The sequence below is a fragment of the Coenobita brevimanus genome, chromosome 97, assembly GCF_032717465.1.
Source record: "Coenobita brevimanus isolate Jiangsu-jjx chromosome 97, ASM3271746v2, whole genome shotgun sequence".
Taxonomy (NCBI): Eukaryota; Metazoa; Arthropoda; class Malacostraca; order Decapoda; family Coenobitidae; genus Coenobita; species Coenobita brevimanus.
In genome coordinates, this window is record NC_137050.1 from 447,477 (window position 1) to 471,040 (window position 23,564).

Genomic DNA, 23,564 nt, shown 5'->3' on the forward strand with positions numbered 1-23,564 from the left:
TAGTTCTTCTTTCCAGTATTCTTTTGCATGCGTCTCTCTTTTCAGTCATTCTCTTTCCTTCCTTCTCAAACTGTCTCTTGTCTTCCTTCTTCTCGTCAGTCCTTCTTCCTTCCATCCATCCATCCATCCATCCATCTATCTATCTATCCAGCCATCCTCCATTCCTTCCTTCCTTCCTTCCTTCCTTCCATCGTCCCTCTTGTAATCTTAACTTTCTTACAACACGGTTTTTCTTTGCGTGCTAGCATTACTTTGCGTGCATCCCTCTCTTCAGTCATCCTCCTGCCTTCTTTCCTTCTCTGACTTTCTTACATCACCATTTTCTCCATGTCACTTCCTTTCTTAAGTATTTTCCATGCTTTTTCTGTTTCTAATCATCTTATCTTTTTTCTTTCCTCTTTTCTGTTTCCTTTTTTCATTATCGTTTCTCTCCTCTTTTCGTTTAACTTTCTTTGGTTATATGCCTTACTTTTTCCCCTCGTCTCTTTTCTTCTATCATCTGTGTTCCACTGAATTGATACGTATATCGCTTTTTTTTTGTTCTTTTATTGTTTCATCTCGGTCCAGTCTTCGTAACCCACATTATTCTTCGAATTTGTTGTGTTCTCACCAGCCCACTTTTTCATGTATCCTTTTCTTCTGCTTTTTTCATTTCCCTCTCACTTCCTCCATTCTTACTTTCGCTTCTCGTCAAAGCTCTTCTGTCTTTTCTTTCCTTCTCCTCCAATGCATCTCCTCTTCTCTGGCTTGTCTTCTCTCTCCCTTTTCCATCCTCCCATCCAACTTTTCTTTCCGTCATTTTTCCCCGCAGCTATGTTTACCCTTCAAGCAGCCTCTGTGTCGCACCACTAACAATTTTTTCGATTTCATCTTATTTTTCATTTTTATTTTTTATGCCCTATCTTTCATACCATAAACATGTTTTTCCATTCTGTCGTTTATCATGTTTCACCCTCCTTACATCTGTTGATTACATCCTATATATATTTGATATTTTGATTTATGTTTTGTAATTATTGTTTTGCTAACCTTACCTATTATGCTTACCCGTGGCTAACTAATGTGCAGGTAAATACAGAAGTCTATTAGTTTCCTGTCTCTCTTTCATCGTTGGGTTTACAGACGCTTGACAAGGACGTAGTGGACTGAAGTGCATAGTATCGATTAGTAGATCCTACACCTTTGTCCAGTACGTTTCATACAAGTGTCCATGAATCCAACAGATTGAGAATGATGCAGGAGAGTGAGCGGACTGTTGAATGTAACTGCACGCACCTTCCTTTTTCAGATTTTTATTTATACTGCACTATCTCTGCGTAGCCTTCCCGCCCTCTGACTTCCTGTTTGCTTTCCTGCGTTTACTCATGCCTCTTGTCATCCTCCCTACATCTCTGCCATGTTACCTGCCTACCTCCTTACTTTTACGATCTGCCTTCCTTCCTATCGTCCTCTTGATTGTGCACCTTCCTTCTTGACTACCTACTTATCGACCTCCTTGCTGTTCCTACTTACCTTTCTGATTTCCTATATACATCCCTGCTTTTGTACGTACTTCCTGCTTTTCCTACCTTCCTTCCTGCTTTCTAACTAACCTTCATCCTTTCCTTCCTACCTCTCTGCTTTTGTAATCTGCGTACATGCTCTCCTACCTACTTCTCTGCTTTTCCTACCTACTTCCCTGCATATCTTACCTACCTCCCTGCTTTCCATCGTATCTCCCTGCTTCTTTCCTACCCCCTTGTCTTTTTTTTTTTTTTCTTATCCCTGTGTTTCGCCTCTCTCCTCCTTCCTTCCCTCCATGGTCTTCTACTGTCCAAACATTCTCCTCTTGTCAATATTTTTCCTCCTTTTATCGAGGACTTTCTTCTTTCTTATTCTCCTTACTCAATTGCCCGCCCCTGACTTGTTTTTATATCCTCACTGCCTCTCTTCTCTACCTCCTTACCAGCTTGTCTGCCTCTGTCTTTCCTGTCTGCCATGTTGTCTGTCTGCCTTGCCTCCCTTTTTTAACAGCCAACATCCTATCTTTCCTATATTTTTTTTTATCTTCTTTGCTTACTTTCCTACCTCCTTTCTTCTTTGCCTGCCCTCCTTTTTCCTTGCGTCACTGCCTGTCAACTTTCGTATCGTCCCCTTGCTTAACTTTTGCTCCTCTGCCTACTTTCTTACCTCCTTCTTTGCTAGCCTGTCTGTGTCCTACTTCCCTCCATGCATACGTTTTTACTTTACTGTCTCATACTTCACTGCTTTTCTCCCTGTCTGCCCTCATGTTCCCATCCATGTCTTCAACCCTCACCCTCCTCGTACCTGCTCCTGCTCCCTCTTTGCGAACTTTCGTGCCTCCCTCTTTGTATACTTTCGTGCCTCCCTCTTTGCTGATTTTCCTGCCTCCCTCTTTGCTTATTTTCCTCTTTGCCTGTCTCTCTTCCTCCTCCCTTTCCTCTCTTCATGTATACTTGCCTATTTTCTTGCCATGCTTTTTCCCTGCCTTATCTCATTGCCTACTTTGCTATCTTCCTTTTTGCCTGCCTTCTTACCTCCCTGCTTTCGTTTTGCCTGCATTCTTACCTTCCTTTCTGCCTTCTACTAGTCTCGTATTCCTTGCCTTTTACGTACTGATAAGGCCAAATTACCTCTTTCCTCCCGTGTTACATATTTTCTCATTTTCCTTCTCACCCACCTGCCCTTTCTTTGCCTTCTTTCATACTAACGTGCGTTCCTTATTACCTCTTGCCTACCTGCTTTCCCTCCTCGCTTCCTCCCACTTTCCATATTACCCTACCTCTTTCCTAATCTCCGTGCCTTCCTCATATCCTCGCTCTTTCCCTACTTTCCTCCATATCTCTCTGCCTGCCTTTTGCCTGCTTTCCTACCTTTCTTCCTGCCTCGTATTTTCTGCCTCTCTCTCTTGTGCCAGCAGGCCCAAGACAAGTTGGTGTCTCGGAAGGTAGGAATGTGGGGCATAGCTAATAAATATTGTGATTCTTCGTCACTCCTTTGTTACCGGAGGAGGAGGAGAGGAGGAGTGAGAGGGTGAGAGGGAGATGAGGTGGAGGCTGAAGAAGATTGAAAAGAAGATGAGAGAGGAGGATGGTGATGACAGTAGCCATGGTGATGTTGTTGATAGTGATGATGATGAGGATGAGAGTAGAAAAGAAGGAAGAACACTAAAGAGTAAGATAGAGCCATGGCGTGGTGAAGGACAGTGGAAGTAAAAATATGAGAGAGTTTGAAGAGGATATGAAAACAAGCACGAGAGAGAGGGGGGGGGAGGGATTAGAGGAAGGAAAATGGAATTAACAGATTCATTTAAATAGTGGAAGAAAGACAGAAGCATCAGAAAGGAAGTAGAGAAGGAGGTGAAGAAGGCTGTAGGAAGAACAGAAAGGATGGGGGAGAGAAGAAGGAAGCGAGGTGAAGGAAATGCTAAAAAAAAAAGGAGAGAATGAAAAGAAGGAAGGAGAAGAAAAGAATAATTGAAGGATATGAAGGAGACTGAAGGAAGGATGGAGAGGTAATGCGGAGAAAGAGGGAAGTAGGAAGTTGGATGGAGGAGAACGTCGGAAGGATAGATGGAGAGGATGGCTATGAATATTGCGATTAGATCTGTAATTTTGTGGGACGAGGAAGATGGCGAGAGAGAGAGAGAGAAATGAATAAAGATGTGCTGAGGACAGTTAATAATTAATAATAATAATAATAATAGTGTGCACTAGGAGAAAAGAGAGGACGAATATTTTACGCCGTGATTTTTCCAGATCTCATAAAAGCCTCCCTCTTTGTGCGTGTACACAACTGTGTGTGTGTGTGTGTGTGTGTGTGTGTGTGTGTGTGTGTGTGTGTGTGTGTGTGAGAGAGAGAGAGAGAGAGAGAGAGAGAGAGAGAGAGAGAGCGCATTTTATTTGCTTTCTTCCGCTTTTGAGAAAGAATTGTTTCTTTCCCATCTCGTCTCTATCGATTACTCTGCGCGACCTCATGAGAGTTTATTAAGAGTGTGTGTAAAATCTTTGGATGATATGGAACATTTTTCCGATAATTAAAATACAGCGACAAGTAAATAATGTTATTTGGTATAAAGTCGCATTTTCGGACACTTATATACTTTTATGAAGTGATAAGGTGTTGTGGAGGGACGCCTTCTTGTGGCGGCATTGATATAACCCGGCTGTTCCACTGCCTGGTTATGCAAACGTCCCTCAGCTCCCTCCATATTCTCCGAAAGGAGGATGGTTGACTGCAAAAAGGCAGCTTAAGTCTGTAGTCCACTGGGTTCACGTTTCAAATAAGCCTGGCCCCACAACAGCATAAAGTGGAACTCTTTCCCTCGCTCACTTCACTGCAGTCTTCAAAGTTTCGATAGTTTTCCATGTGTCATTATTTCACAGTGTCAAGAGCGATCCAAACGAAGGAATTATAAGCTACCCACGTATTGAAATCGTCTTTGTTGTGGAGATATTCGTATAGCTCTTTTGGCCCGACTTGGACAGTTTCAATATGTGTCGTGGAAAAGTTCTTCTATAACGCATTTCATTTGACGCAGCTTAACGCATTGCTTTGCCCTGTGATTGTATAAAATTTTCTTTCATTACCTTCTTCATTTCACGCACCTTCAGTCACTGTTACACCTGCAAACTACATATTCTAGTATTACTTCGGTTCTGTGTCGTCTTTTTGTAGAGTGGTTGTTATTGCTGCCCTAAACTCTTGTTGAACTTAAAATAGTTCTCTTAGTAGTGAAGGGGTTAATTTAGGCCTTGTCAGAATCCTCTCAGTTGGAAAAGTCTCGTTTAAACTGAGGAAAAGGGTCTGAAAAGGAGCTAAAACATAATGCGAAAGATACCGTTTTTTTTTGTTTTTTTTTGGTGACATAAGTATTATATCATTACCGAGACGATTTCTGCACAAATTATGGAAGTCATTTCGTTTTGTAAGGGCTAATGGAAGCTGTCCCTCATCACATTAGCCTAAGCTCATTAAAACCGTCTGGAGAGAGAGAGAGAGAGAGAGAAAGAGAGAGAGAGAGACGCCATCGTAGTGAAGGGTTAATCCTCTTCCCCCTACGCCTCTACAGTAAGTCTTGAGAAAGCACAGTTACTTCCCCTTGCAGCTGTGCTTTTCCCTGTCTGCTTTCTGAATCTCATAATGCATCTAGCTTTTATTTTTTGAGTGTATTCTAGTCGGATCAGGTTTTGTAGCACGTTTTCCTTAGCGAATTATTTTTGACAGTATATCTAGATATTATATATCTTTTAACGCCTTCACTACGGTGACGTCCTTTGTTTCTTTTTTGTTTGCGTGCTAACTTCAGACGATTTTATTCACATAGTGTATAGCAAGACACTGAACTTTCACAATCGGCACAACTCTAGTATTTCATTCCAACTAGCACCACACGATTTTACATAGCTGAAAATAAGTCACCGTAGACTGAGTGTACCACCAACTCTGTGAAGGTCGGGAACAACTCTGGCATTTTATTCCAGCTAGTGCCAAACCTGTATTACACTAGAACCGGAGAGTGTCAGTAGAAACAGCTGCTCCCCCAGCAGCTGTTTCCCCTTTTCCCACAATTACAGCTGCGTGTCGGACTGTTTCGGCAGCTCAACTTGCAGTCTGGCGAAGTTATTACAAGGACACAGTGGATGCAAGTTAGTCTCCTTTCCTTCATTAGTCATATTTTCGCCTTTATTTAGGGAGTCTATAAGCGTTCTACCATTGACAGTCTCCTGTAGCTGTGTCTTTGGTTGCATATCTGGGACTTGAAGCTGGTGGTGTTGGTAGCGATTTAGCTGTGTGCTGGGCTGGATATCCGCTGCCTGTAGTTGATGGTGAGGATAGTGGTGCTCCTTAACCCATTCCCCAGCCTTGAGCTCCCCGTCCAGGAGCATTGCCTTCTTCTCCCTGTCCTCGTCTTCCTCCTCGAGACTCTGTGTAAGTGGTCTCAAGCCCTCAAACCCCAGGAATGTCTTGTTCGGGGACTGGTGGGAGGGCGAGAAGTGGGATTTGACACTGCGGCCATAGCGAAAGGAGTTCCTAAAGGCCCCTTCTCCACCTTCTAAGCCCCCGCCTCCCCGACATGACCTTTGGCGACTTGAGCGGCGTCTGAAGGAGTAGCGGACCTGAGGGGATTAGAAGAGAGGTGGTGGTTAGTGAAGTGACGGAGAGAGAAGTGATGGAGGAGTGTGAAAGGATTTTGATGATGAAACAAGAGCTTGGAAGGGTGAAGAGAGTAATTGAGGCAGTGAAAAAGGATTGTTAAGCTTGAGTTAAGTATAGCTAAATTAAATGAGGAGTTTAAAAGGCTGGATAGAGAGGAAATAGATAGAAAGATGTTGACGAATCGACCGGCTACTATAGGAAGAGCGAACCTGGGGAAAAAAGAGGTGGTTGTTAATAAATAATAAAGGTAGACGGATAATGTGGTTGTTTCTGAGATTCATCAGTCCCGTGACATCGCGAAACGTTAGCCTGAATGAATTACCCACCTGTCTCCATAGCGGTATATGGTATGGTTGTTGATATTTGTATCATTAGTACTTAGTAATGGTTGTTACCAGTTTTTTTTCCTCTGCAAACGCACTTAATCTCCTGTGATTTCGTGTTTGGCGAGAGCGTTGGAAATTTATGGTGACTGAAAAGCGATTACACATGAACAAGAACTCTCGTATATTGCACACTCGCACACTCCCCTGTCGCTCCGTCCGTGTCCCATTACTCCTCTTTCCTCTCCATTCCATGACCTTCACCTTCTGTCTTTCCTCCGTCCTTCATTTCATTACCGTCCTACTCTCCTGTCTGCTCTTCAAGTCTGCATTTGTCTAGATATTCACTCTTTTGTCCTTACTCTTTCCTGTCTTGCTGTCCCTTTCCCATTTTCCTCCTTCCCTTTCCTTTTCTCTTTTATCATTATCGGTATTTCTTCATTTCCCTCATCTTTTTCTGCAACTAACTAAACTTCCCCTCCTTCTCCACTAGTCTCTATATCTTCTCATTCCTTCCCTCCTCCTATGTTGCCCTTCATGTCCTGCCCCTCGTCATTCTCCGACTCCTATTCAACCCTTCCTTCCTTCATTTCACTTCCTCCTCCTTCCCGATGTCCCTTTGAGCTTTCTTTTTGTCATGTAATTTCTTTATCTCCCGCCTTTCGCTCCCTTCCTGTCTACTTCTTCCCATTCATTCCATTCTTGTCCTTCCCTCCATACCTGCAATTCACCTGCATTACTCGCCCTCTTCTCTGTCACACACACTTTACTCCTTCCGTTTCCCTGTGTTGTTGTGCGGTCTTTTTTTTCTCCCATGCATCTTTGCATATTACTCTTCTTTCACAATAAATATACTTTTTCAACCTCTCTCGCTTCCCTCTCTCGTCCTGCCTTTCTCTCGCTTCCTTCCTTCTTCTCTCCCCTTTCTCCCTTTTATTCACTTCCTCCTTCATTTTTCATCCCCGTTTGTTTACTATCTTTCCCTCTTTTCCCGCCATCCCCTACTTTCCTCTCTTTCCCTGTTTCCTCCTTTTCCCTCTGTTCCTCCCGTTCCCTGTTTTTCTCCCTTTCCCTCTCCCTCCCGTTCCAACCCCCATCTTGCTTCGTCCCTCTCTCTGCCTCTCTTTAACCCTCTTTCCAGTGTTCATGCGCGGTCTCCCTTTATTAACACCACCCCTCATCTCCCACATTAAATTCTTCCCAGTAAACTCCCAACCTTCCCTCTCGTCCTTCACTTCCTCTTCCTTCTTTCCACTCCTTCCTTTTCCTTCTATCCCTGCTGTCTCTCGCTGTCTGCCTCCCATTTCACTTAGTTACTTTTTATTTCCTCCTGTTTCATTATTCACCCTTCCACTCCCTTCCTTCCCTTTCATTCCTTTCCGTTCTCTTCTCTCCTGTCTCTCTTTCATTCATATCCTACCTCTCCTGCTCTCCCCTTTTCATTCCTCTCCTTCTCTCTCCCTCATCTTCTCATTCCCCCCACCCCTATCTTGCTCCCTTTTCGTGAGCTCCCTCCCCTCCATTCCATTCCTCCCTCTCCCTTCATACTTTTCGTCTACGCTCTTTCTCTCCCGTCTTCCCCTCTTCACTCCTGCTGCCCCTCCTCGTACAGCAAATTCCATTATATTCTTGCCATCTTGACCCTCCTAAGTAAATATTCACTCTCCTCCTCCAGCTCCTCCTCTACCTTCTTGCTTCCTCTCTCATTTATTTTTCTTTTCTCCCCTACCTTCTCCTCTCATCCACCTGCCCTCTTCTCTCCTGCTTTCCTCTCCTCTCCTTCCCTATTATCTCTTCTCTCTTCTCACTGCTGTTCTCTCCTTACCTTTCCTAACCTCACCTCACCTCTCCTTTCCACTTCTCGTCTTCTCTCCTCTCTCACCTACCTCTTTTCCCAACCTTGCCTCACTCAGGTATTCCGTGTAGTAAATTAGCTTGTGTTCAGGCTGTAAGGAGCATCCATCTTACCATCTCCTCGCCTGAATTACTTAGCACCTGATCTTGTATGCGTTTTTTTAAGCAAGGGATTCATTGCTCCATTCTCGTGCCTTGTTCTTATTCATTCATGCACTGACCTCCTTTCTTCTGCTCTATAGCGACTGTAAATAAACCTACTAGAGTCATCCATCTTACCATCTCTTCACCTGAATTGTTTTTCACCTAGGCTTGTATTTATTTGTGTAGTTAAGAGATCCATTAACTCCTTTCTCGATCATCGTTCGCTCATCCATGCACTGAGTTCCCTTTTTGTCGTAAGTCTAAATAAAACTAAAGAATCTGTCGGCCTTACAAGCTCCACTGCTCAGTTACTTACCCTCTTGGCCTGTAAGTGTTTATTTATGCTTGGTATCCATTTCTCCCCATCTCGTGCGTTGCCCATTCTTCTTTGCAATCACACGCTGAGGTGCTTTCTTCTCTCCTATCGTGACTATAAATAGGTTGTTCATCTCAGAGACTTATCTTCCTTATATGATTGGATGTGCAAGGAATTCAGTACGTATTCGTTTTTTTCTTAGCTTATGTATTGTGTTAATTTTGCTTGTATTGTGAATGATCTCTTATTATCTGTCTGTCTGTCTCTCTTTCTGTCTGTCTGTGTCTGTCTGTTACTCTGTCTGTCTATCTGTCTATCTATTATCTATCCATCTATCTATCTATCTATCTATATCTTCATCCTTCTATCACTCCCTCCCTCCCTCCCTCCCTCCATCCATCCATCCATCCATCCATCCATCCATCCATCCATCCATCCATCCATCCATCCATCCATCCATCCATCCATCCACCCACCCACCCACCCATGCATATTCCCACACCACTCCATGCACCTTAGCACCTTACCCCATCCTCGAAGACGTTGACCACAGACGTATCCAGCTCAGCTGCCGATGACCTACAGGTGGTGGAGCGAGTGCTTGCCCTTCCAGCGGCCCGATACCGTAGGTGGGACCCATCTCTGCAACGACACGGAACTGCGGTAGTGTTAGCCAGCGTTCCCAACCTCCCCGACGTGATGGTCAATGGGAATGTGTGGGGGAAGGTGTGGGGATGTTTGTGGGGTGTGGGGATATTTGTGAGGTGTGGGGAAAGGTATGGGGATATTGCGGGGTGTGGGGAAAGGTGTGGGGATATTTGTGGGGTGTGGGGAAGGGTGTGGGGATATTTGTGGGGTGTGGAGAAAAGTGTGGGAATATTGTGAGGGTGTGGGGATATTTGTGGGGTGTGGAAAAAGGTGTGGGGGTATTTTTGGGGTGTGGGTAAAACTGTCGGGGTAGTTGTGGATTCATTACTGTTATAGTTAGAATTTTGTAGATACCCCAGATTTGACAGCAAGAAAATTTGTAAATACCGAAACTGACAAAGAACTGCGCTAGTGTTAGTGGGCTAGCGTTCCCAGCCTCCCCGACGTGATGGTCAGGTGGGGTGTGGGAAAATGTGGGGATATTTGGCAGTAGAGGTGATGGTAATGGACTTGAAATAAAAGATAGTTAGTTTGTTAGTAAGAAAGACGTGTAAATGCTGATTCTGACGCGGAACTGCTTTAGTGTTAGCCACCGATCCCAGCTTTCCAAACATGGTGGTCAGCGGGATGTGGGACATGTGTGTGGGAGGTGGATATTGGTTTTGGTAATACTGAAACTGACACGGAGCAATATTGGCTAGTGGGGTTAGGCCAGGGTATGGTAGGGTAGGGTAGGAGCGCTTTTCTGCTAACATATCACTCTCGTAAATAATGACAGGAGTTGGTGAGGTGTGGGAGTGGGCTGTAAATTGCAAAGTTGGAGTGTATGATGACACGGAGTTTTGCTTTGTTTATGGACTGCAGGGTAAGTGAGCTTTGATTTGATTTCAATGGGTTGAGGAAAGTGGCATATGGTTTTGGTTTGTGACGATCTCCAAATGACTGTAATGATGTTGTGTTTGGCAACTATTCTGATCCTTCTCATAATCTCCTTCGACTCAATGATATATTTTATTCTTGTCACTAATAGACGAGTTTATCCAGCTTATAAGAGTACCCTAGTAATTAAAGGATTAATGAATGCTGTCTAACCACTCCAGTTCGAAAAGTGTCTCCTAGTTGGAGTAGAATTGCCTGAAAGTAGCTCGAATACCTAAACAAGGCGTCACTAGATTGAAGATGGTAAATGAGGACATGAGATGCAGTAAATTTTAAATGCAGTGACATCACTTCTCCAGCTTTTTATGTCTCCCTTAAGCTGAAGAAAATCGTCCATAATGGAAAAGAAAGAAGAAGAAAAGAAAAAAGAAAGAAGGAAACGTAATTGAACTGAAAGGGTTAAGTGACCGGATGGAACAGTAATAGTTTCGTATTCAAAGTATAATGATTAAAAATGTTGCATGCTTGGATGACTTATTGCCTGTGTGCTTAGTTGTTTTGAATTCATTGTAACATATTATCAATACGTATCTATAAAATGCGTTAATAAGTTGTTTATGTGTGTCATAAATTCAGTGTAGTGAAAAAGTTTGGGTACATAAAAATATATTAATGATTAGTTTCCGTGGGCTGCAAATTCATTTTAACGCAGAAAATTTCGATACGTAAAAATAAAATGTAATATTAGTAATCTCCAACAGGATAATGGTTGATTTCACGTAGGTTTTCGGTATACTGTAATGTCATAAACTGAATCATGACTAAAATACTGGAAATACTCTTGAGACTAAATGTTCATTTGACGTCAGAGTGTATGATGGGAAGTGTTGTGTAGGATCAAGGTATTTAGATTTCTCCCACGTTTGTTGATAGGTATGATACGATATTGCATATTGATAGGTTTACGACTTTACGGTGATTACCGTTTCGCATGTTCATTACCAATATGTGACCTGTTTGTTCTCGTGCAAAAATGGAAACATACATTCATGCATATATATCATTCACGCTTAGAATGAATTGGGTCAGAGGAAAACGCGCGCGCGTGTACACACACACACACACACACACACACACACACACACACACACACACACACACACACACACACACACACACACACACACACACACACACACACACACACACACCTTGATCAGCTCAGGATAGATTCCCGAGCCGGGGGGATTAGGTACATCCATAACATACCACCTCATTACGAGACAGCTTTCCTGTGTTTAATAAAATCGCCAGGTAACAGCAGGAATAAATATTAAAAACATCAGCCTGGTTCAGATAATTAATTCCAGGACTCTCAGACTGTAGCTGTGTCTTTTAGCTTTTATTCTTGTCATCTCCAGACGAGTTTATTCAGCTTGAGCCAGATCTTTCGAACTAGAGGGGTTACACTAGATATAGCCTTTATAAATCCTTCCAGTGAGAGAGAGCTTTTCAAAGTGGGTAAAGTTTAGTGAGGTGTAAGGGGTCGGTTGAGTGGGCCCTCCGATTCCACACAAAGGCATCACATGTGCATTTGTGCAGTGACCCCAGCCAGCCAGGGAATGTAGGTTATGTCTGTTCAGGCGGGGTATGCCTCGGTCGGAGGGGTGAAGTGGGGGACACGTGGGATGATAATCGGTTTCTGATTTCCCCTCCAAGCGCAGTTAGCCCAGGTCTGATGTCTTGTCGAACACACACACACACACACACACACACACACACACACACACACACACACACACACACACACACACACACACACACACACACACACACACACACACACACACACACACACACACACACACACACACACACACACACACACACACACACACACACACACACACACACACACACACACACACACACACACACACACACACACACACACACACACACACACACACACACACACACACACACACACACACACACACACACACACACACACACACACACACACACACACACACACACACACACACACACACACACACACACACACACACACACACACACACACACACACACACACACACACACACACACACACACACACACACACACACACACACACACACACACACACACACACACACACACACACACACACACACACACACACACACACACACACACACACACACACACATTACAGTTCAGTCCTCCACTGTGACTGTTCTGTATATTCTTGGGTAAAAAAAAGTAAGAATAAAAATAAATTAAGTAAAAGTTATATCCCCGGTGAGGCATTATGACGCCGTCCATTCTTCCTTTTGCCACCATAATTTTTTTTCCATGTTTGTGCTGCCACATTTTGATGGCTTTTTTTTCTTTTAGTTAAGAAGGTGGTTAGAGCGTTTTAACCCCTTCATTACGAGAGAGAGGGAGAGAGAAAGAGAGATGAATATTCAAGTACTTGTCATTGCTCTGGAAACGTTAAGTAATTAATATGTTTCCAGGGCACGGCCAAGTTCAGCCTCCTTTATCATGCTGGCCATTCGTTTTTTTTCGACCTCCATATTATGTCCTGATTTCTGTCACGATGGCCTTTTGTAACATCCTCAGTCACAGCATCATAGAACTATTTTTAGAACTATCTTTATTTTACGTTATTAATCTTCTCCCTGGTCTGTTTTGGGTTGCTGTCCTCTGCCCACATTTGAGTCTTCACATCATTTTTGTGTTTCATTTTATCGCTTCAGTTCTTTCTCCTTCCAGTGGTCTGGTTCGGTGAGCTAGTATGAGTTAGTGTGTTTTGTGGGTATGGATCGTTTCACTTCCTTGTCTCTTTTCATTTTTATTTTTCAGTAAGTATTGATTATTGTTTGTTGTTTTGTGGCGTTTGCCGAAATAAAAATTTGCTGTTTATAACGCTATGTATCTATCTGTCTGTCTCTGTCTGTTTGTATGTTTGTCTGTCTTTCTATATCAGTCAGTCAGTCTATCAATGTGTCTGTCTATCTGATCTATCCATATTGGTTTGGAGTAGAAACACTAGGCCTTTTTTCACCGCTAGGTTGTAATTCATGTCCTTTAATAATCCCACAAGTTGGGTAAAAAGCGGGATTATTATTATTTTGTTTCATTTTTTAACTATACTTTTCATTACTGTTCGAGGTGGACTTGTGTTGATAATGAGATTCAAAGTTCCGTTTTGAAAATACTGATGATGAGTTTGTGGTTTGTCCATAAAACTTGAAGGCATAAAATTAAGTTTGGTCAGCTGCGACTTTTGTAATGAGCTTACTCCAGTAGGGAAGATTTACGGAACATGCTCTACATTATTGGAGAGAATTATACTCGCATCAGTAAGAAAAGCAAGGATAGGAACCAAAAATAAAGGTAAATAAGAAAGGATGGAATAGTTAAAAAATTAAAAACATCAGAGTTAGGGAAAGAGGATAAAACAAGGGAATGGTGATAAAAGGCAGTAATTCGAGAAATGAGCGAAAAGTAAGCATTGACGAAGTTGGATCAATGAATAAAAAGGAACTGGGAATAATGGGACCGGCGTAGGGTTGGATGAAAAGAAGAAAAATTCAGGAAAGACAGGAGAACACCGGACTGGATAAGCTAGAAGTGAAATCAGGCGAACTAATCCTTGTCATTATCTCCTCTAAAGTTACATAATCCGAAAAATAAGGAAAGAAATTTTTACAGATATGAAAATAAAATGAGAAGGAAAGCTAAGAAAAAGGTGGTAGCATATGACTGGATAAGATAGGGAGCGATTTCACGGGAACTAATTCTTGACATTGCCTCCTCAAAAAATGCATAAAAAATAAGGAAGTAGGCTGTTGAATGTATTAAAATTAAAGGAAAAGTATAGGAAAATAAGGAGCCGGCGACGGATTGGATAAGCTAGGAGTGATTTCAGGAGAACCTATCCTTCACATTGGCCGCTCTAATTGGTCTGAGCCAGGCGAGTGGAGATGTGACGATTACTCAGCCTCGTCTCATTACGGGAGTGCCCCGAAGATGAGGAAAGTGGGGGTGAGAATGGGATGGGGGGGTATGTAAGGGAGGAGGGGAGGGGAGAAGGCCTGAAATAGGGGATGGGAATTTGGAAAGGAGGAGAGGAGGGGAGAGTGGTGGAGGAGGGAGAAGAGGGAGAGAGTTTTAGGAGGGGTGAAGGAGAGGCAGGGTTTAAGGAAGAAGAGGGGGTGTGGACGGGAAGAGGAGGAGGGAAGTGAAGGAGGAAGAGGAGGCGAAGGAGGAAGAGGAAGTGGAGGAAGAGAAGGGGGGGAAGGAGGAAGAAGGCCGGGGGAGCATGAGAGGGAAAAGGAGGAGGGTGAGCAGAAGGAGGGGAAGAAGAAGGAGGAGGGAGAGGGGGGAAAGAGACAAGACAAGGAAAGGTAATTGGAGGAAGACTTAAGAAGAGGGAAGTGAAAGGTAATTGAAAAAAGTCTTAAGAAGTGGGAAGCGATTAAGATTTAAAGGAACGGAAAGTTGTTGGCGAGAGGAGAAGATTGGGAGAGAGAGAGAGGTGATTGACACAAGGGAATTGAAAGATCATGACGGTGAGAGAAAGAAGGAGGGAGAGAGAGGGAGGGTGAGAAGGTGAAAAAAGTGGAGGAGAGAGTAAATGAGAGCAAGATTGTGACAAAGTGAGATAAAGGGAGGGAGGGAGGAGGGGGAAGAGAGAGCAGGAGGGTATGCATGACAGATGAAGGAGGGGGAAGAGAGAGCAGGAGGGTATGCATGACAGATGAAGGAGGGGGAAGGTGTGAACAGTAAAGTGGTAGAGAGAGAGAGAGAGAGAGAGAGTACAAGGGAATATTATGAGGTAAGGCAGAAGGAAATTCCAAAAGAGTGAAGGGAAAAAATGGAGCCAAATGAGAACAGAGTTGAGGAGTAAAGGGAGAAAAGTGGAAGTAGGAAATGAAGATGAATATTCGTTGTGAGAAATCTATAGAGGAGAAAAGAGAGAAGAAGAAGGGAGGAGAGGAGAGGAAAAGAAAGGGATGGAAAGGAGAGGAGAGGAGAGGGGAGATAAGGAAAGAAGAGGAGAGAAGTGAACGGAGAATATGTAGATAATGGTCAGTTAGAGGAGAGAATGAACAGAAGAATGAAAAGCTATGAAATTGGAAAAACAAGATCAAGATCTTTAGGAGAAAATGATACTGGAAACAGAGGAAGATGGAGAGAGGAGAGAAGACGAAAGGAAATGAGAGGAGAGGAGAGAAGAGGAGGGGAGAGGAAAAGAAAAAATCGAAGGAAAATGAAAATGAGTGTTCAGTGAATAATATGTAAGGGAAGAAATGTTTTATTAGATAAGAAATGATAATGAAGATAATTAGCAGAATAATGACAGCAGTAAAGAAAACTATGGAATATATTTAAAGTGAGCGAAGAAAACGAGAATGCAGAAAATGAAATATGAAAAATGAAAATAAAAAAAGGAGGGGAAAAAAATCAGACTGGGAGAAAAAAAAGGGATACGTAGCGATAAAAAAAAACAGAGGAGGAAAAAACAGAGGTCGAGAAAAACAAGTGAATCAGTTTATTTTTTCGTTTCGAGGGGAAACTGTAAGGAGAGAGAGAGAGAGAGGTTAGTGAGGTAGACATAAATGATGACGAAAGAAAAGCAAGGAAAACAGATAAATGAAAGAGTAGGAATTTAGTCACTGTGGTTTGAAGAGGACATCTATAGTTCGCTCACCTTAACTTGGCAGATATTTTCGCCATTTTCCAGCCAGTATCCCTTTGTTCAGAGTCAGAATAAGCCAGTGCTGCGGCTCTACATTCCCTCTATATCACTCCTTAAATTGCTAACATCGTATAATAGTGTTGATTTCCTGTTACAGAGCAGCATTCGAAATGGTGAGATGATAATTCTAGGGCAAGTTTAGACAGATGGAGGTGTATGAGTGAGGGGGTTGTCAGTTGGAGGAAGGTCAGCCTGATGGCAGGGGACAAGGTGACATGAGATGAATTGTTTATGGCCACTCCTTTCCTAGGCTATAGCATCTCTTTATAGATTCGATAGGTAGGCAGATGGAGAGATAAATAGATAGATGATAGATAAATCAACAGATAGACAGATGGACTTGGATAGATAGGTAGAAAATACTCCATGTTGCAACTCAGTCGTCATAATTACTCATCTAGAGAAAAATATCCTGTCCTCCAAATCAAGCATATATAAATATTTTCCATGATTAAAGCAGCAGCAATCCATTGAATAAAAAATAAAAAAATGGTAAATTTGCCGAGGAAAAAAAAACGCACATGTAAAAATATTTTCATCTCTGCATTACTCAACCTTGAAGCGTCACTAGATATTTTGAGTATTTTGGATATTTTTAAGCTGGGCAAAAAAATATCGAGAGAGAGAGAGAGAGAGAGAGAGAGAGAGAGAGAGAGAGAGAGAGAATTATTCATGAGATCATGGGGTGTATCCTGGTCCTTGTGATGCCAAGTGGGCTCAAAGGATGGATGAATTTTGTTTTTTGTATATGTAAATATTTCATTCCGTGCACGTATATAGAAACTTTGAGCGTTTGTGGTTGCTGTATTTTTATCATGGGGAACGTGACGCCTTTTTCAAAAGTTCATATACTTTAATTGAGGCGGAGATTTTCACTTTTGCAGCTTATTTCTCGTAGATCAGTGGCAGAATAAGACAAAACCACGGCTCTACATCGCTTTCCATAGCACTTATTCTTGACTGGTTAAAATGAACGAGTGTAGTATAATCTTGCCTTTACCGTGCGACTTAAATAGCTTAGGAGACTTTTCATGCAAGAATCTTTACTTGGTTTAACTTGGCCCAGATTTTCGTCCTTTCGCAGCTCATGTCACGTAGCTAAGTGGCAGGAATAGATATTGTTACGGCTGTGGATCCTCTCCCATAGAACTGCTTTGTGCCTTCCATTTTATTCTGGTGTTAATCTCTTGTTACAGTTAAGTATTCAAGAAGGAGAGATGGGAATTTTAGGCCAAGTTAGAGTGAATAGATTATAGATATAGCCTTTATAAATTACTTCACTACCAGAGGGTCCTCCTTACTAACTATAGTCGCCTGATTAGCAGAAAAATAGAATTAATTACATTCCTCAGCCTGAAGCGGTGATTCTGTGACTGGATCCCCTTGTTATGATATTTTTGGGCAGTGGCATAGGAGGCTTCGTATTTCCTTTTATTTAGCGATTTAGTTTGCTTATTTCACCCTAACATTCTCTTATATTTCACTCCTATTTTTTTTTAAATACTAACATGGTTCTGCATCACTAACATACAAAAGAGTATTAAGATGTAATGGGCAGAATAAATCGGTAAGGAGAAGGTGTAATAGAATCTCCATAGCCACTTGGAATATGATTCTATTATGCCATCACAATAATAAGCGTGAGATGCCACAGAACATTACTCTTGTCTGTCTTGTCTCGTCTCGTGTTCTCCTGCCCCTCCTCCTTCTCTCGATGTTTAAATCTTTTCTTTTTTAAATCTGTGTGTGTGTGTGTGTGTGTGTGTGTGTGTGTGTGTGTGTGTGTGTGTGTGTGTGTGTGTGTGTGTGTGATTACAGTCTGCCCAACACTTCTATCCCACTCCGCTATCCCACACACACACATCCTGTCCCCATATACATAATCTGAATGTGCCACTGACGAAAAACTTATAAAACTGCATCCGATCGCGTTCGAGGAAGTTGCTAAATTTTACGAGAATGTGGAGAGATAGAGAGGGTGTAAAATAATAATGACTGGAAAGCAGAATACCAATCATGTAGGAGTGGATGAGTGGAGGGGAAGGGGCTGGATGAGAAATGTTGAGGTGGTGAAGGAGGGGAGTGGAAGTGGAGGTGGAAAGGGGAAGAGTGTGGAGGTGAGGTGGATACGGAGATTGCAGGACTGGTTAGAAGTGTGTGTATACGGGGAGGATCATGGTGGAGGTGGAGTGGAGATGGGGGAGGGGGAAAGCTGGGGCAGGTGGAGGTTGAGGAGGTCGAAGGAGGGAATCGGGGAGCAGAGGGATGCGAAAGTGGATGCATTGGAGAGGGGAGGAGGTGATAAGGTAGAACTAGGAAAGGTTAGATTAGGTTGGATTAGGATGTATTGGCTGAGTTATGGTAAGGTAGGTAAGGTTGGGCTAAGTTATATTATGCTATGATATGTTACTAGAGAAAATGTGAAAATTGGAGAATTTGTCAGGCGTGCACCCAGTCAAATAGGTCGGAAAAATCACACACGCACAGTTCAAATCCCAGAAGTCCTGACTCTGCCTCACAGGCCTCGCCATTTGCACACCACAATTTTCTTTATAGAGTCCAGATTGAGTCAGTCTGTCGAATATCAAGTTATAAAAAGGGGTGCCAAAATTCCCTGCCAAAGCTGCTGTGAAAACGAAAGAACTCACAAAATCTCTCATAAGGACCTCTCTTTCCCGCTCATAAAACCGACCCCCCTTTTTATTAGCCGTTCCCTGATGTTTGCTGAGCTGGAATGGCTCGATGGCAGCGTCGCGGGTCCAGGGTTCGAATCCACAAAATATGGGCTTTTAAAACGGGTTGGTGGTAGTATGTCATTTTATGTGCTTGCATATGTCCGCATTTTGTGCTCTATGGATGAAACGTGGACTCTGACACACAAAGCATAGGTACTGCAATACTTCCACTTTGACCTGCATCACTTCCTACAGACACCTCTTCCCCATTTACACTTAAGGGCTGGGTTAATTCTGGCCATCGCACTCCCTCCGAGGAGAAGTTCCATTCATTGAGTGGATATGATAAGGACCGATGCAAACGTGATACAGGTACAATTGTTTGCTATTTCCGGCAGGGTATTAATGGAGTCGTTTGGTCTATGATGTATGAGGAGAGGTTAGGATTTGCAAATGCTTGTTACTCTGGTATTATCATGAAAGTAGAAAAAGTAGAATAAGAGTGTTAATAAGGGTTAGAGTTGGGATAGACGAGTGGTAAGTGGAGGTGTGTTCTTGGAAGAACAACTGAGCCTTGGGGTAACTGTTTCTCAACTTTGTGCCCAGAATCGGACACAATACAAATACAGTTGATTTTGTAAATAGATGGACTGGTGGAAGGATAGTTAGAAAGTGAGAGAGGGAAGGGGGACTTAAATTCTGGATATGAGTAAAAAAGTAAATATATGGATGGAAGGACGGACACAGAAAAACGTAATCCATAAAAATTCCGGTAAGTAGAACAATAGATACTTATAAAGACAGAAACAAACAGGAATTTTCTGCCTTGTCCCTCTCCATCCCTCATTGGTCTGGTCTAATCGATGACGTCCATAGTTTCTCTTTGTTGATAATTAGTGTTGGTGCTGATTTGTTCATCCTGAACGACGCCCTTGCTCTCCCTCTCTGTTTGTTTGTGTGTGTGTGTGTCTGATGAAACTGAGGTCACGTAGGGCGGTAATATGGACCTTGCGAGGGCTGGTGGGTGGGTGGGTGTGAGAGAGACGGAGGTGGAAGGATCTTGATCAGTTTTCAGAATAAAGAAACTTCCAAGTTGCTTAAAAATTATCAGAAATTGTATAGTTTCTCGTATTATTTTACCCTAACATTCACTCTGGCTTGCTTGTAAAGTGTATGGCAATTATATACATAAGTAATGAAAAATGCATAAACAAGCAGTCTTATACGTAATTTAGCTCAAGAAAGAGTGTTAATGTGAAACCTGGTCACGTAGATGTCTAGATGAGTAATGCTGATTGGTTAAGGGGCTGATGGATGGATGGTTGGATGGTCGGTATAATTATATATATGGATGGATGGTTGGTATAATTATATATATGGATGGATAAATGGTTAGGTGCGGGGTAGTGGGAAGGGCCACCTTACGTTTGCGAGCAGATGGATGGATTGTTGGGTGGATGGTTCAAGGGTTCAGTGGAATGATGGAGAGAGGGATTGATGAAGGGATTGATGGCTAGACTTATAAAGCTTGAAAAAGTCCCCCAAGTCGAGTAAAACAGATGCTACTAAGAGGAAGCACGAAGGACGTCAACGGAGTGAGTGGCTTATACTGTTAAATATAAATGAACGCCACTAAACGATATAATGCTGTATTCAGTAAAAACAAATAATGGAATGCACGGGAGGACATACAGTAACCATGTAGTCAAGAGATGGATTTATTTGAAAAACTGATATAGTGTGACTGATAATAGATGATTTTTTTTTTTCATAGGAAGGTAATGTGTACGCATGAATTTGGAAATGGATACTAAAAAGTGATATAACTACATATATACCCGTGTACATACGAGCCTGCATCATACACTTAGTTGGAAATGGATTAATATAACTAAGTGACAGTAACTGATTCTCAAAGACCGAAGGATGGACTGATAAACAGATAGACAGATAGATAGGTAGGTAGGTAGATAGATAGATAGGCAAGGTTATAGAGCGAGGGAGAGTGAGAGCAGGCAGGGCTAATGGCTCTCGAAATAGTGGTCGCTCAGGAACGGGAGTCTGGAGAGGAGAGAGGGAGAGACGGAGGAGGAAGAGAGAAAATAGAGAGGCGCAAGGAAGAGAATGGAGAGAGAGAGAGAATTAAAAAATAAAAGGATGTCATGGATAACCAAACAGACTAAAAAAGAAAAAAAAAAAAAAGGAGTGTCCAGTGAAAAGAAAATTGCGGAATGAAAAACACGCTGACAAGGCAATTCAGATACGATGAAAAAACAGTAGGGAAAAATTAATTATCCCCATGATGGCTGAGAAGGGAAAAACAAGGTAGAGTGAAAAAGGGTTGAGTTCAGTCATTCAGAAAAATGGAAATTGCTTGAAATTAGAAAGAAAACATGAAGAGAGGTGAATTTACGTGAAAATGTTTAAATTACGGTATAAATTTGCACCGGAGATTCAGTGTTTATATACGTACATTATAATTAGAGATTTCATAGTTCATTAAGAGTGCAGTCCATGATTTGTTCACGGAATAATATCATCGATTTTTACGTTATGAAGATGTGTCAAGTCCACCACCCAGCACTTGTGTTGCAACCAGCTTCGTACCTTATTAAACAAGGAAGGGGGACTGATGTCGAAGGATTACCTCTCCCTTACCTCGTATCCCGAAAAAGTGAGAGTCCTGTTAAAGAATATTAGAGACATTTTTAAATCACCGTACCACCAGACGATTGTGGTAGAATGATGTTCAGCTCTAGTGTGGAAGTTGATTGTAATCTGAATATTTACCATGCAACCCGAAAAGTCGCAAGAGAGGTGTTTTGTATGCCATTTTCATTGATTATTTCACCTTGATCAAGGAGTGTGTAGTTTTATTGGTTCTTATAATGAACTGCTATTATTTTATAATTGTATAAGTCGTACTAACATTTCCCAACCGTTAATGTACATTTATTTCGTATTTCTTATTGGCTTAATAGTCGTTGATGTCTGACTGCATTCGGTAAGGAGTAAGGGCGATTTCTTGTCTTTAATTTTTTAATACTTACTGAAAACCGGAGGGATATACGCGTATGTGAAAGTTTTGTGTGTGTGTGTGTGTGTGTGTGTGTGTGTGAGTGTATTTGTTTAGGGGTATGTCGAGACTGGGGGAGGAGGGTAAGGGAGTGAAGCCTCCCTTGGCCGCTGTATTGATCACCGATACCCCCACCCACCCACGAGTCCCTGACCATGAGGCTTCCACCACAACCAGACCACAGGCATTACTATCCACCCTTTTCCACCCTGTTCCACACACACACACACACACACACACACACACACACACACACACACACACACACACACACAGAAAGAAATTAAAATATATAATTAAACGATTGCGGGATATATAACCATTTTGTTTTCTGTTCAGTCTTTTGTGAAGTTTTCGGCTTGGAAAATTATCATGAAAAAGCTTTTGTGCCTGGGCGTTGCGTACATATTGCTGCTTTTGTTGCATATGAATAACCCAGCTGTTGCAACCTTTCGTGCTTTGCAGGCTTCAGCTCTTTGATCATGATGACGTCATTATTATATATTGCTCTTCGTATCTCTAGACGATTTTGACGATCTTGCTTAAGCTGTAGGAGCCCGTCTAGGATCAACTCGTTCAGGTAGGTGACGTAATTGTGTGTGTGTGTGTGTGTGTGTGTGTGTGTGTGTGTGTGTGTGTGTGTGTGTGTGCGTGCTATTTCCAAACGATTTTATCGAACTTAGAAAAGGTCCCTCGTATTGAAGGGGTAAATCAAGGCTATATCTTACCCCATCCAGTTCAAAAATTTCTCCAGCTGAGTAAAATCGTCTGAAGGTAGCAATAATGAGTGGGTTAGGCGTCTGGCTATAGACGGATAAATCGATAAAAATGGATAGACATACATAGAGTGATATATAAAGACGGAGACAGGTAGATGTAGACAGATCGATAGATAGTCAAAGATAAGTAGACAGGTAGATAGGTAGATAGTTACAGGAAATTTCTCTTTAAAGGACAAACCCCACATCCGCCTCACCTTTACCGATTACGAGCTCTTTTGTCATTATTTTTTCCTCAGTGGTTGCGCTTTTGACCTACTATTCTCTTTTTTATCCCTGCAAAATTCATCATTATCGGTAGGCCTAGGCAGTCTTTTGAATCGCCAACCCACAATGCGTGTGTCATTTGGCGTGAAATCATGCTCTGAGCTGACGTTGTGCCACTTAATTGAGGTATCTTTGTTGACATTGTAAATGGAAATTAGCTTGGAGTTCCTACGTCAGTGAAGATAAGTTGAGCATATCAGCATCCAAAGTGTCAGAAAGTATAATTATTTTTGCGTGTCAGAAAGTATAATTATTTTTGCGTGTCAGAAAGTATAATTGTTTTAACGTGTGTGAAAGTATAATTATTTTTGCGTGTCAGAATGCATAATTATATTTGCGTGTCAGAAAATAAAATTATTTTTGTGTGTCAGACATAGGGGATAGACCTGATCATCCATTCCTTGAGACCCAGAAGTCCTCCTACATGACACAGCTTCACATATCATCACTGACTGTCCACCTACTGCCTTGCTCTTGCCAATATTCGTTCATTGCTTTTGAGGCATAATAACTACACCGTCCTCTCTCCAGTTCCGTTCACTACTTTTATTACAACAACCTTTATCCTTGAAAGCTTTGTATCTTCGCTGGTTATATCGGTTTCCAATGATATCAGGTACACACACACACACACACACACACACACACACACACACACACACACACAC

General features: G+C 42.2%; 1 protein-coding gene across 1 annotated transcript in view; it reads right to left on the reverse strand.

Moving 5' to 3' along the window:
* Nucleotides 1-5,570: 5,570 nt before the first annotated feature.
* LOC145413757 (uncharacterized) overlaps nt 5,571-23,564 on the reverse strand; it is a 125,855-nt gene continuing 107,861 nt past the window's right edge. Inside the window, exons 5-6 of the mRNA XM_080283414.1 lie at nt 9,324-9,438; nt 5,571-6,119 (exon numbers count right to left, since the gene is read on the reverse strand). Coding sequence (XP_080139540.1) covers nt 5,571-6,119; nt 9,324-9,438 — 664 coding nt within the window. The remainder of the gene's footprint in view (nt 6,120-9,323; nt 9,439-23,564) is intronic.